The sequence below is a fragment of the Lynx rufus genome, unplaced genomic scaffold (assembly GCF_022079265.1).
Source record: "Lynx rufus isolate CCGP_SWC_20201006 ecotype Redwood Valley unplaced genomic scaffold, mLynRuf1.p SCAF_7, whole genome shotgun sequence".
In the NCBI taxonomy this organism is placed as follows: Eukaryota; Metazoa; Chordata; class Mammalia; order Carnivora; family Felidae; genus Lynx; species Lynx rufus.
The window spans coordinates 69,842,182-69,856,375 of NW_025814889.1; the positions used below are offsets into that span (position 1 = coordinate 69,842,182).

At 35.7% G+C, this 14,194-nt stretch overlaps 1 protein-coding gene across 6 annotated transcripts in view; it reads left to right on the plus strand.

Moving 5' to 3' along the window:
• PPHLN1 (periphilin 1) overlaps window positions 1-14,194 on the plus strand; it is a 145,453-nt gene that overhangs the window by 21,508 nt on the left and 109,751 nt on the right. For 5 of the 6 annotated variants that reach the window (XM_047065777.1, XM_047065774.1, XM_047065776.1 and 2 more), the window contains 2 exons: window positions 3,381-3,545; window positions 5,829-5,890. In XM_047065777.1, the coding sequence (XP_046921733.1) occupies window positions 3,381-3,545; window positions 5,829-5,890 (227 nt within the window). The remainder of the gene's footprint in view (window positions 1-3,380; window positions 3,546-5,828; window positions 5,891-14,194) is intronic. The other variant, XM_047065780.1, reaches the window with a different exon arrangement.

Sequence of the window (14,194 nt, forward strand, 5' to 3'; positions counted from 1 at the left end):
TGTCCAAACTCAAGATTTGAAATACCTGCATTTTATTTTTTGAAATGTTTTATGTATTTTTAGAGAGAGAGAGAAGGAGCAAGTGCACGCAAGTGGGGAGAGGGGCAGTGAGAGAGGAGAGACAGAATCCCAAGCAGACTCGGAATTTTCAGCCCAGAGCCCCACCCAGGGCTCGATCTTATGAACTGTGAGATCGTGACCTGAGCTGAAATCCAGAGCCAGATGCTTAACTGACTTAGCCACCCAAGGTGCCCCCGAAATATCTGCATTTTAAATAATAGAAATATTTTGATTCCATTGGGTTTGTTTTTAAATTAATTGAAAATGATTCTATTATCCTTAATCTTTGAAGGTAGTCTTTAGAAGTTACAGTTTTTATTTCTGGTTTGTATATAATGGTGCCATTATTTTCCAAGATATTTCTAAAATGAAGACTCCAACCGTATCAGTACCTGAAGGCTTGTGTATTTCTGTTAGCATCTAGAAAGGGAAATTATGGGGCGCCTGGGTGGCCCAGTTGGTTAAGCTTCTGACTCTTAGTTTCAGCTCAGGTCATGATCTTATGGTTTGTGGTTTCGAGCTTCTTGGGATTCTCTCTCCCTTTCTGTCTGTTCCTCCCCTCCTCTCTCTCTCTCTCTCTTTTGCTCTTTCAATAAATAAACATTAAAAAGGAAAATTACATGTTTATAGCTCCATGTAAATTTGTAGGAGAATTTCAAACTCTGATGGTATTTCCAATCATGTCCAGCATTGCATGTAATATAAAATACTGTTTGAACTTTTTTATTAAAAAAAGCTTTTGAAAAATTCTGAAATCTTTGCTTCTCATCATGAATTTTGTTACAAAAATCCTTGCATGGTATTCCTAGATAAGATAGGGACTTTCTGAAAATACAGTCTTGGCTTCATCAGATTGCTCCAGTCATCTTTATTTCCTTAAAACTTTTCATATAAATATAGAATTTTCCTTAAGAATAGATGCCTATTATAGAGGTGAGATGGTAATAATGTACTTATATTTGAACAATCTCAAAACATAAAGAGTTTAATCTTCATTGCTAGATACAGAGCTGTCATTAGGAGTTTGTTTTTGTTTTTCTGTTGCTGATTAACAACTTTGGAATGATTTTATTTTTATTTGGAAAAAACAGTTTATTAAATCTATGACTAAATATGATTCAAGTTTTACCATATGCATTTTACAATCCTAAAATAACTTTGAATAGAGGAAAAGGTTGCATGTAAAGTAATAAGCTCTCTATTCATGCAAGTGTTTAGACATGCATACTTAGGCCACCATCCCTCCAAATAAATATATACAAGGACGTTATAGAATGGAATTGTATGGTTTCTTGGAATTGTAGAAATCAGTGATTCTAATTTTATGAATAACAAATTTTAATTTAGAGAATGCTATAAATTATGTTGCTGATTTTGGCTTAATGTTGAATTTGTTTAGAAGCTCAATGTTTGCTTAGATTTAATTGAAACCTCTTTGAAAGGTACTTTTTATAAGAGCCTGTGGGTTCATTTATCTATTATATATTATGTAAACTATAAAATATTTTTTTTTAATTAAAAAAATTTTTTTAACGTTTATTTAGTTTTGAGACAGAGAGAGACCGAGCATGAACGGGGGAGGGTCAGAGAGAGGGAGACACAGAATCTGAAACAGGCTCCAGGCTCTGAGCTGTCAGCACAGAGCCCGACGCGGGGCTCGAACTCACGGACCGCGAAATCATGACCTGAGCCGAAGTCGGCTGCTTAACCGATTGAGCCACCCAGGCGCCCCTAAAATATATGTTTTAATGTAAAATTTAACATACTAAAGAAAGAAACCACCTTATAGCCCCATGGGAAAAAATTAGGTAGATCATTTTAGTTCTTAAATAGATATGAACTATTAATTTTATTTTTTCTCAGCACATTAACAAATTTCCTACCCACTGGGAAATTTGAATAAGACACAGTAATTTAATGATTGAATAGTTGCAGTTATTAATGCTAAGAAGTTATGTAAGTGAATAGACACTTTGAGGAATTATGTTTCACATGGACATTAAAAAGGTAATCAAAACAACAAATATTTTTGAGTACACAGTGTGTCCTACACATTGTACTAAATTTTTTACAATCTGCTTTTTGCTCAGTCTTCACAACAGCTCCTTGAGGTAGGTAATAGTATTAATCTATTGTATTGACGATGAAACTGGACATAAAGATGGTATAGTAATGCCCTGAATGTTGGGCTTTATTTTGGGCTTCATGTTTTTATTTTGTCCAGTCAGTTAATTTAAATTGATCATGGCTTATACTTTGATTGCTTTCTAATTTCTTTCACATATATTTACTCTGATATTGGTAGAAGACATACCATGAATGTTCAAGGCGAGATTATTTATAAATACATGTCGTGTAGCTCTCTAGTCCTTACTTGTTGATAACCATTTTGTTCAGTTGTTTCACAGCAACTGCTAACCTAAGTGCTCTTCTCCCTCTGTCCAATTTCCCAGCCCCCCCCCCAAAAATCCACTTAGTTGCTCAAACTTTATTTTATTTTAAAGTTTATTTATTTTGAGAGAGAGAGAGAGCAAGCGAGCACATGGGAGGGACAGACTGAGATAGAGAATCCCAAGCTGGCTCTGCACCACCAACACGGAGCGTGAGCCTGACTCAGGGATTGAACTCACAAACTGGGAGATCATGACCTGAGCCAAAACCAAGAGTCCACTGTTTAACTGACTGAGCCACCCACGTGCCCCTAATTGCTGAAACTTTAAAACATTAACAACTTACTATTTTGAAAATGAGTTCAAATTTTATATTGGGTTTTATTTTGCTTCTAGACTGTGAAGTCAAAGGCTGTTTTCTCTCCAGCGCTTCTGGAGAAATAGCAATGTTTCCTCTTGATGATTCTAGCTCAATATTCTGTCTCTGTTTGCTGTTGCTTAAGTGTAAAGATTTTGTATTTCTTCTGAATAGTATACTTCAAACACATTAATTAGACTAAAGGTGTGTGCTATCTTAAATGGTTTTGTTTTTAAAATTCTTAGGGAATTAGGATTAGAGCTATGTAACATTCTTTCCGTAGTTTATTTCTTTATTAAAATAATAATATGTATTTTTTCTTTTATGATTGATTTTTAGTATTGCTACTTGTTATTTTAAGCACCTGGCTTCATTGAACAATTTTATTTCCTTTAATCCATGTGAAAACATTATTATTAGTTATTTTCATGTTATTTCATTAATGCATTTTTGTTTGTTTATACATTTACTCTATTTGATTAAGGATAAGAACTCCTGTGCTTTTAAAAAACCTTTCCAAAACCAAATAGAGAAGTTAGTGATTTTTATATATTTCTTTTTGTCTGTTTTAGGATGGCTACCATAGAGTAGTTAATATTGTGCCAAAGAAACCACCACTGCTAGACAGACCTGGTGAAGGAAACTACAATAGATATTACAGTCATGTTGATTACCGAGAATATGACGAGGGCCGCAGTTTTTCTCATGATCGAAGAAGTGGTCCACCTCACAGAGGAGTATGTAAATTTCCCCCGTGTACTAATTGTTATATTTTATAAGTTTAAAAGTCATGTAATTTTTGAAATTTATGTGATTGGCCATGAAGGCAGGTGAATAAACACTTCCTGCTTGATGCTCTGTTGACTTCCCTGCTAGAGCTGTCAAATGGGAACTGGTAGTGGAGAATCTTGGGATAAAGTGGGTAAGCCATTCTGGATAGCTCTATCTAAATGACATTAATTCCAACTAACCTGTGTTTTTATCCCCTAAATTGGAAAGAATTTGCAGAAGCATATAAAGGTAATCTATGTATTGCCTTGGTACTCAAAAAAGTGATGAGCAGGTGGTTACCATCTCTTACTGGAGGTACTCACTTATAATTACTTTATTTTCATTCATGATGAGATGCTGTGGGTGAGGTTGGATTAAGGTTGTTGAACTTTAGTCTCATTTTTGTTGTACTTATTAAAGTCTACTTACTCAAATTAGAAAGCTCTCACAACACTGTCCTATATATAATAAGCACTTTTTAAATGTTAGCTGTTATTACCATTGTTATTATTGTATTTTGTTTCTTCTGATAATCTTTAATACTCTAGAAGTATGTGTATTAAATGTTGCAACAATCTGTCATTGAATCTGTTATCAACTATTCCTTGATGTAGTTCCTTTGACTTGGCTTGTGTGTTCACCTCACTCCTCTGCCAGACTGTTTTTCTACATTTTCTCTTTTTTCCCTTTGCCTACTGTATACTATTATAATTTACAGTACATATTCAAACGTTTATATTAAAATTTGACCTCACATTGGCTGTTGGAATTACTTTCCATACTTCACCCTTAAAGTCATTTACCCAGGATTGTGTGTATATATGTATGGAAGGCCAGTTCTCTGATTACTCCATCATGGTGACTCTTAACAATTCTAAAGTAGTAATGAGACTATTCAGTGTTTTCTTGTAGTTTTAAAGTTGGGAGTACACAGCTTCTTTCTCATAGAATTGATTCGTGTTTTTTTCAATTTTTAAATGTGCTGTTCCTTTAGGAAGACGAATTTGGTGTCGAAAAGTAAACATTATGCATTGTCTCTATCCTAGAAATACTGGACTTTGCCTTTGGAGTTATTCTTCCAGGTAGTCTGAGGAAGAAAAAAAATTGGCCTTGCATAAGATTGTTATCCCTCTTGTGAAAACTGTGGCCATTTAATATAAATAGGGAATTTTGGATTCATTGGACCAATTTGTATTTGAACCCTCATGAATATGATTTTTTCCCCTAAAACCTTGTAGCATAATAGTGCCTCAACAATAGTTTTTTATTACAAATTGTGTTCATTCATACTTTGTGCAACATTTTCTCTTTAAATTCTCTTCAAATAAAAATAACCCCACTTGAGATCCTTAGAACTCTCGTGATACTAAGTTATCTTGAGTTCAGTTATATAAACTAACTTTATCCAATATCTTATTAGAGCTGTTGAATTTTCTTTATCTTTTTGTTATATTGTTTTTTGTTTCTTTGTATTTACTGTTGAGAAGAAAAATGATGATACTAAAGAGGAAGATGAAAATAGTATTTATTTTAGCTGAATAATTATTTCTGATTATAAATAATTCACATTATATTGTTCTACATATAATTTTAAAGTAATTGGGCGTGGATTACTGTGTGTGTGTGTGTGTGTGTGTAACGTACCTTTCAAATGTATCTGTTTTAGAGGACAAAATGCTTGTTTTGATTAATCTTAAGCTTAGTGCCACATGTTGCTCTAATTTAACTTACCAGTAGGTGATGGTTTCCTATTATATTGTTTCCAAATTATGGATTTTAATGGGAGTCAAGATGAGAAAAGAAAATTTGAACAAGTGGGAAAGTAACAAATGTTTCCTGGTTTTGAATTTGAAACTTGGTGAAAGAACTTGACAGAACGAAAATAAAGAGACCTGTGTGCTTGATTAAATTTAAATCGAGCCTTTGTTCTTACAGCAGTCCTTAGCTGTTGTGATGTTGGTGTATGTTTTTGGCAATAAGGCTGTTAGGCCTACCAAAGAAGTACCGTAAGCATTTTCGTGCAGATAAATGGTTCCACAGGTTGTCAGTCCGCTAAGTCACTTGTTGATATGGGTGACTTGCTGTATCTTTTTTTTCTTCTTCATGCCTTTGAAGCTCAGATTTAGAGAGGTGTTTTTGTCCTCATTTTATTTTGGTCTTAGAGACTCGTTTCCAGTAGTACTGTTAGATGTATCCTACTTGACCTAAATAATATAAACAAATGTCTAAGGAGCTCTTTTATTTTACAGGATGAATCTGGCTACAGGTGGACAAGAGATGATCATTCCGCAAGCCGACAGCCTGAATACAGGTAAAAAGATAAACATAGTACCGTAACCACTCCCATACTTGATTCACTGAGACGTCTGAGGTTGAAATCTAACCTCACTGCTTATAGATGAAATATTTTTAATTAGGATTCAGAATTTTGAAAGCAACAAACATTATATTTTTGTGATTAATATAATAGCACTAACAGCTAACATTCTGTATCTATTGGCATTTTGTAATTGATAACAAAAAATAGTGTTTGAACTATTGGTATATTCTTATCAAATTATTAAATTATCTCTAATGTGTGATGTGGATTATAAGGTATCTGTTTACTTAATTAGAAAGTTAAGGCTTTTTTTTTTTTCCGTCTAGAATATTTGAGTTATTACAAAGTTTCCTTTATTCTTATTTATTTATTTTTAAATATTTATTTTTGAGAGAGAGAGAGAGCATGAGCAGGGGAGGGGCAGAGAGAGAGGGAGAGAGAATCCCAGGCAGGCTCTGTACTGTCAGCATAGAACCCAATGCAGGGCTTGATTCCATGAACTATGAGATCATGACCTGAGCCAAATTCACAAGTCAGACACTTAATTGACTGAGCCACCCAGGTGCCCCCAGAATTTCTTTTACTGTAAGGCATTTTCTTAGTTGTTTTATTTTGATAAGTAAAGTTCTATTGGAAAGACACATTTTGGAAGGACCTCAGTCGTTGTTAGCCTTGGTTAATTATAGAGACATCTGATAGAATAGTTAGAAAAAAAAAGATGGACAGATTCAGTCAAGTTTTTTTGTTGTTTTTAATAACTTCACAAAGGAAGTAGTAGAAGTTCTAAAAGGAGCTTTTTAAAGATTTCTTGTGAACTGTCAGAGAATAACCTATGGAGAATAGAAAGGCATCAACTGCTACAACTCTAGGTGCCAGAAGTAGACAACAGGATTCAGTGGATTAGAGCAAGGCAGTTTATTGCTCACAGCCCAGCAGTCATCAGGGGCATTGGCATGGTAGTGCTGGTTCCCTGCCCTCAAGTCCCATAGAGTGATGTGGTGGGCAGAGATGGTGGTCGTGCATAAAATGGGATGCACTGCAGCTGAGGAACACAGTGTCAAGAGCTTGCTACTTTTTTGTAGTAAACAGGAAGCAAGCAAGCCAGCCTTCTTTCACCAAGAGTGAGTAGTCACGCGGTGGTTATGCTGTGGTCACCTTGACGTATTTCATTGTATGACCGGTTATAGAAACTGTTCAGTGTCAGCAGATGGTTAGGTCTTGCAATTTGGAGTACACGGTAGGGATGTGCAGGGATGGTCTGAACCCATGGCGGACTGCCTCTCTCAAAAGAAATAATAGAGAAAATAGATGCTGAAAAATACTTTTTTTTTTAAGTTTATTTTGAGAGAGAGAGAGAGAGAGAATCAATCCCAAGCAGGCTCCATGCCTAGGTCAGGTCAGGTCAGTATGGAACCTGATTCAGGGCTTGATCCCATGAACCATGAGATCATGACCTGAGTGGAAAGCAAGAGTCAGATGACTTAACCGACTGAGCCACCCAGGTGTCTTGATACTTTAATAAAATTTAATTACAGTATTAAACTTAACACAGTAATTATAAATACTTTTAGCTACGAGTGGAAGAGAATTTCCTTTATCTAATAAATGGGGATTTGTACTGAATGATAAAGTTAGAAGCATTTGCTTTAAAATGAGAATGAAGCAAAGATGCCTGTTATCACTGCTTCTATTTATCATGGTAATGGAGGCCTCAGCCTCTACAGTTAGACAAGAAAAATATATAAAAATTATGAGGGTTAGAATGAAAGAAGACTTTTTACAGATGATAAATTATCTATGTAGAAAATCCAAGAGAGTCCATCACTATTAGAACTATTAGGAAATTAGCAAAGTTTAGTTTAATAGCTGTTAGCATAAGTTAGAAAATGTAATTTAAAAATATTTGCTGTGGCGTAAAAACTATAAGGAGTGATAGGAATAAATCTAACAAAATTGTGTGAGACCTATGTAGTTGAAATGGCACGTCATTTCTGAAGGACACTGAAGGCCTGAATAAAAGGAGCAACATAGGGGCAACGGGGTGGCTTAGTGGGTTAAGCAGCTGACTCTTGATTTCAGCTCTGGTCATGATCTCTCAGTTCGTGGAATCGGACACCTCAAGCTCCATGCTGACACCAAGGATCCTACTTGGGATTCTCTGCCTGCCCCCGCACCCTCCCACGCCTCCCCTCCCTGCTCATGCTGTCTCAAAAAATAAACATTAAAAAAAAAGGGCACAACATGTGTGTGACATCCGTGGTTGGGAAGAGACTGTATCACGAACATACCAGTTCTCAAATTCAGGTGTTCCTTTAGTTTGGTTCCATTCCAAATTCTAGATTTTTTTCCCATGGAAGTTGGCAAGTTGTTTCTAAAATTACCATGGAGTAAAGGGCCAAATGGCAAAAATAGCCTTGAAAAAGATGTGAAGACTCAATATACTATCTATCATAACTTCTCAAGCTGTAGTATTGTAAACTGAAACAGAATAGCGAGTCTAGAAACAAACCTAGACTATATCTAGGAATTTGGGATATAGCAACAGTGGCACTTCAAATCAAATGGGGAAGGAATGCAGTGCTGGGTCAAGCTGCCATCATTTGGGGGAGAAAAAGTGAAATTGAAAACCTGGTGTGTCAAAATACCTGGCGTAATGAAGTCCTAAATATGAAAAGCAAAAGTGTAAGAAAAACTCTTTTGATTAGATTAGCTCATGGCTTATATTCACTCTAAAGAAACAGTTCTCAGGTTGATTTTTAGTTACATTGTTTTCAGTTTTTAAAATAATGGTACGTTTCTATCTTTATTTTCCCTTCTTGTCTTTTTTAGCACTTTATTATTTTCCTGCATGTGTATATAATTTTACATAAATGAAATAGGATATCATATATGGGACTCCTCGTTTCCCACAGTCATGTTAACAGTTTGGTGTATGTTCTGTATTTTTCTCTATATTCACAAACATTTGGGGTATTTGTTGTTAATGAGATCATATTATACATACTCTTCTCTAAGTTGCGTTTCTCATTCAGTGGCTTGTGGAAATCCCTCCAGGTTATTTGGTTTAACTTTTATTTGAATCTTTTTAATGGCTGAGTTCTATTCCATCTTGTGGACATACCAAATAATTAGTTGTTCATCTGTTGATGAATATTCACTTTGTTTCCAGTACAAAGTTTTGTCGTAATAAATCTGAGTATATAATGTCATTGTGAAATAGTACTTTGCTTTCTATGGGATAGACTGTCAAAAGTGGAATTTCTGGGTCATAGGGCAGATATATTTTACATTTTCATAGACACTTATGTATCTATTTTTGAAAAAATCTAACATTTTAATTTGGTTACTTAGTTTATTTTTCTTATTTATAAGTATAATATAAGTAGCATTTTGGAATTTCTTTTTTTGTTGTGATTCCTAATTGCTCTTTTCTTTCTTTTTTTAATTTAAATCCAAGTTAACATACAGTATAATAATGATTTCAAGAATAGAATTTAGTGATTCATCAGAATTTTGGAGTTTCTTTTAAGAATTGCTGTAACTGTGTCCCATAGATTCTGATAGATAGCAATTTTTTTTTTTTTTTTTTTACTGATTCTGACAGTATATTCTATTCATTCTGTGATCAGAGAGTGTTGCCTGTACTTATACTCTGTTGTTTGAAATTTTTTGGTATAGAGTTCATTGTATATGGTATATTCATTCATTTGATAAATATTTATTGGGAGACTGGTATATGTCAGGTATTCTTTTAGCTCCGTGGATAAAAAGGTTCTCTTATTGGCCTACATTTTAATATGAATTGTAGATAGTAAACAGATAAAAAACAAAACCTAATTCTTATGAAGAAAAATAAAACAGGTTAGTGTTGTATAGATGGCTTCTTCCACATTTTCTTGCACCTTCACTTGCTGTCTGGGTGTCTTCAGTAACATTTCAGGTATTACGTTATCACAGAAGCAACTGCTTTTACAGGCTAGCATCATTCTGTCTGTACATTGTTCCCTTAATTAGGTGGCCTCATTGAAGAGTTCCAAGCTTAAAGACTTTGTAAATAGGAAATAACTTTGTTCTAGGGGGAAAATAGCTGCATTGTAAACCATGCAGAGGGTGGTTGTAAGAGAATATGGTTCTGAGTATTTAGGAAAATATTTTAATTTAGTGTTTTGTTGCGTGTACGTGATAATTCTTTGTATTGTAGAAAGAAAATATTAGGATATTTAGAAGATTTTATTTGCAACCGTTTTTAAGTTTATAGAAAAGTTGCAAGAATAATTTAAAAAACTGCTGTAATCTTCCACCAGAGACCCCAGTAATGTCTCCTACAATGCCCCAATAATGTGTTTTTTAGCAAAAAGATCTATTCTGAATTTACAGGTCATATTTTTGTAGACTTCTTTAATCTGGAACAGTTCCTCAGTCTTTTCCTTGATTTTTATGGCTCATTGTTATGGGCAAGATGAATATAGGGTGGACATTTTTTAGAATGTTTTCAAATTTAGGTTTGTCTAATGTTCACGATTAGATTTAAGTTATGCATTTTTGTCAGGGCAGTCCCTGAAGTGATGCTGTATTCTTTTTATTGCATCCTGTTTGGTTGCGTAGGTTGTCATTTCATTCCCTTTTTGGTATTGTTGACTTTCATCACTTAAGATGGGGTCTGCAAAATTTCTTCACTGTGAAGTTAGCCTCCTCCCCTCAAATTAGTGTTCTGTGGGAACAGAAATAGTTAGAAACTATATGAGTATACCATTCTTCATCCCATTTTCACCCACTAGTAGTAGCCTGAATTATTATTATTATTTTTAAGGTTATTTATTTATTTTGAGAGGGGGAAAGGGAGAGAGAGAGACAGAATGAAGGCAGGAGGGGCAGAGAGAGAGAGGGAGACAGAGAATCCCAAGCAGGCTTGGAGCCATCAGTGCAGAGTCCCATGTGGGGCTCAAACTCATGAACTGTGAGATCATGACCTGAGCCAAAACCAAGAGCCGGACACTTAACTGACTAAGCCACCCAGGTGTCCTGGCTGAATTATTAATATAATGGTTTTTAATGGTGATTTTGTAATAGATTGTTCTTTCTATATTTATTATGCATGCTGTTACCTGGTATCAATTGTGAGAAAGAGCTTTCTCTCCATCACCTTTAAGAAAAAACAAGTAAAACTTTGTTTATATCAGTATGGACTCATGGATTCCTTTTTTACTCAGTGTGTTACAGTCTGTTCCTATCATTATTTTGATGCCTAGAGTTGGTCAGTGAGAATCCCTTCAAGGTAGCTTCTGTGTTTTTTTTCAAAAAATACTTTGTTGTAGTGGCATATGTATGATATAAAATATGCCTTTTTCACAGTTTTTAAGTATACAACTCACTGGCATTAATTACATTCACAATGTTGGATAACCAGCACCACTATTTTCAAAACTTTTTTTTATCATCCCAAACAAAAATTATACTTTAACTGTCAAACAATAATTCCTTGTGCCTCCTTAACCACAGACCATGTCAACCACATTCAACTTTTTGTCTTTAAGAATTTTTCTATCCTAGGTATTTCATGTAAGTGGAATCATACAGTATTTGTCCTTTTATGTCTGGCTTCTATCACTTAGCATGATTTTTTTAAAGTGATTTTTAAGTGTTTATTTATTTTGAGAGCAAGAGAGAGTGCTTGAGTGGGATAGGGGTGAGAGAGAGGGAGAGAGAGAATCCCAAGCAGGCTCTGTACTGTCAGCACAGAGTCTGACATGGGGCTCAAATCCACAAACCATGAGATCGTGACCTGAGCCGAAATCACGAGTTGAATGTCCAACCAACTGAGCCACCCAGGCACCCCTAGCATGATGTTTTCAAGGTTCATCCGTGGTGTAACATGTGAAAACATTGTTCCTTTTTATTGGTGAATAATATTCCATGTTATGTATTTACCATATTTTATTGGTTCATCTTCTGTAGGATACTTGGGTTGTTTCTACCACTTGGCTCTTGTAAATAATGCTGCAGTGAACATCGACACATAAGTATCTGTTTTGAGTCTCTGTCTTAAATTCTTTTGGGCTCGTACCTAGGAGTGGAATTGCTGGGTCATATGGTACTTGTCTGTTTAGCTTTTTGAGGAACCACCAAACTTATTTCTGTAGTGGCTGTACCATTTTACATTCCTACCAGTGTATGAGGTTCCCAGTTTCTTCACATACTCACCGCCACTTTTTATATTCCTTTTATTGTGTGTGTGTGTGTATGCAAGGGCATTCTGTTAAGTGTTTAAAAAATGTTTTTAATATTTATTTATTTTTGAGAGAGAGAGCGTGAGTGGGGGAGGGGCAGAGAGCGAGGGAGACACAGAATCTGAAACAAGCTCCAGGCTCCGAGCTGTCTGCACGGAGCCCGATGCAGGGCTCGAACTCACAAACTCAGATCATGACCTGAGCCGAAGTCAGTCAATTGACTGAGCCACCCAGGCACCCCTCTGTTAAGTTTTTTTAAAAATTGAAACCTGGATTACAGTTCTTTCAGGTTCTAGTTATTTTGTAAATATGATATAGCCATAGCAAGTTATCGCCTAAAATATTCACAGGCACTATCTATGTAATGAAATGATTGATTCATTTATTCATTGTGTATTTTTTTAACTATTACATGGTGTTGTGAGAATGAAAGTGAGTAAAAGCTAGTAGAAGGAGGTTATGTTCTTTGTGGTCAGAAAAGGGAAGGAAGAAATACTCTGAAATAACTAATGTAGAGGAGAGTGGGGTGGGTTGTACTTTCTGTGGTAAGTAATGACACTGAAGGAATTCAGAAGAATGATGCTAAGTAGGATGATGAGGACAGACTGAGGAGGAGAGGTCATTTGTGTTGAATCCTGAAGGCAGGTTAGCATTTCTGTGGGAAGAGATGGATAGAGCTGAAGGCAGACTATTTAAGTGGCTGGCACATGATAAGCAAGTGCATGGTATGCAACTGATGAGGCCATTCTGGCTGAAGCACAGGTACTAGTGGACATCTGAGTTGCTGGAGTCTGGCAGACAGCGAGTGGGAATAAAATTGCATAGAGGTCAGGTCTAGAGAGAAATTTGGAGGAATCGGTGGCATAAAAGTGATCTTTGAATCGGGCTTTGGTTTCTTGTTCCTTGAAGAAAGTTTTATAGGCAGGGGGGATGATTCTATTTCAGGTGTGACATCAGCTGGCATTGAATACATAGAGAAAAGGTAAGAGGCAGCAGAGAGGAGTTGGAGGGTTGGTGTGGCACAGCTTTTGTATGTTTCTTCTTTAAAACCTGAGGTGAGGGGTGCCTGGGTGGCTCAGTTGGTTAAGTGTCTGGCTCCAACTCAGGTCATGATCTCATAGTTCATGGGTTTGAGCCTTGCTTTGAAATCTGTGTCTCCCTCTCTCTCTGCCCCTCTCCTGCTTGTGCTCTGTCTCTCTCTGTCTCTCAAAAATAAATAAACATTAAAAAAAAAAAAAAAAAAACCTGAGATGAAAGGAAGGGAGGTAGAGAGTTTGGGCTTATGCTTGGTGAATAATTGCGGTGGGGGTCTTCCCTAGAAGATCACGCATCTTGGAAACTCAATGCTGAACTACAGCTCAATGAAATCTTGTTGAAACTTATATTCATTAAGACCTTTAAAAAAAAAGGAACATGATCTAGTTTTAGCTAAATCTAGTATGTGTGTATATGAAAATGAATGCTGCTTTTGAAATTCAGTGCATGCAATGTCTCTTTTCATTTAAATAAATATTTCCTGTATTTTCTTTTCTTTTATTTTTTTTAATTTTTTTTTTTTAACGTTTTATTTATTTTTGAGACAGAGAGAGACAGAGCATGAACGGGGGAGGGGCAGAGAGAGAGGGAGACACAGAATGGGAAGCAGGCTCCAGGCTCTGAGCCATCAGCCCAGACCCTGACGCGGGGCTCAAACTCACGGACCGTGAGATTGTGACCTGAGCCGAAGTCGGATGTTTAACCGACTGAGCCACCCAGGCACCCCTCCTGTATTTTCTTTTAAATGATTTTATGAAGATTTTCAGTGGAGCCCTGTACATATTAACAATTTCAACATTTCCTTTGCTCTTTTCCACCATTAATTTACTTATTTCATGAGATAGGTGTAAATTACATTATGCTGTCTACCTGACTCTCAGGCAGTTTTTCATTTATGGCAAGTCATTTACTGTAGATAGATAAATCATGTTAATATGGGTGTGTTTTATAACATAGGCTTTTCTGGAGGCTTTTTTTTTTTTTTTTTTTTTTGAGGTATAATCAGCATGTTGTTCACATCCTTTTAATTGTT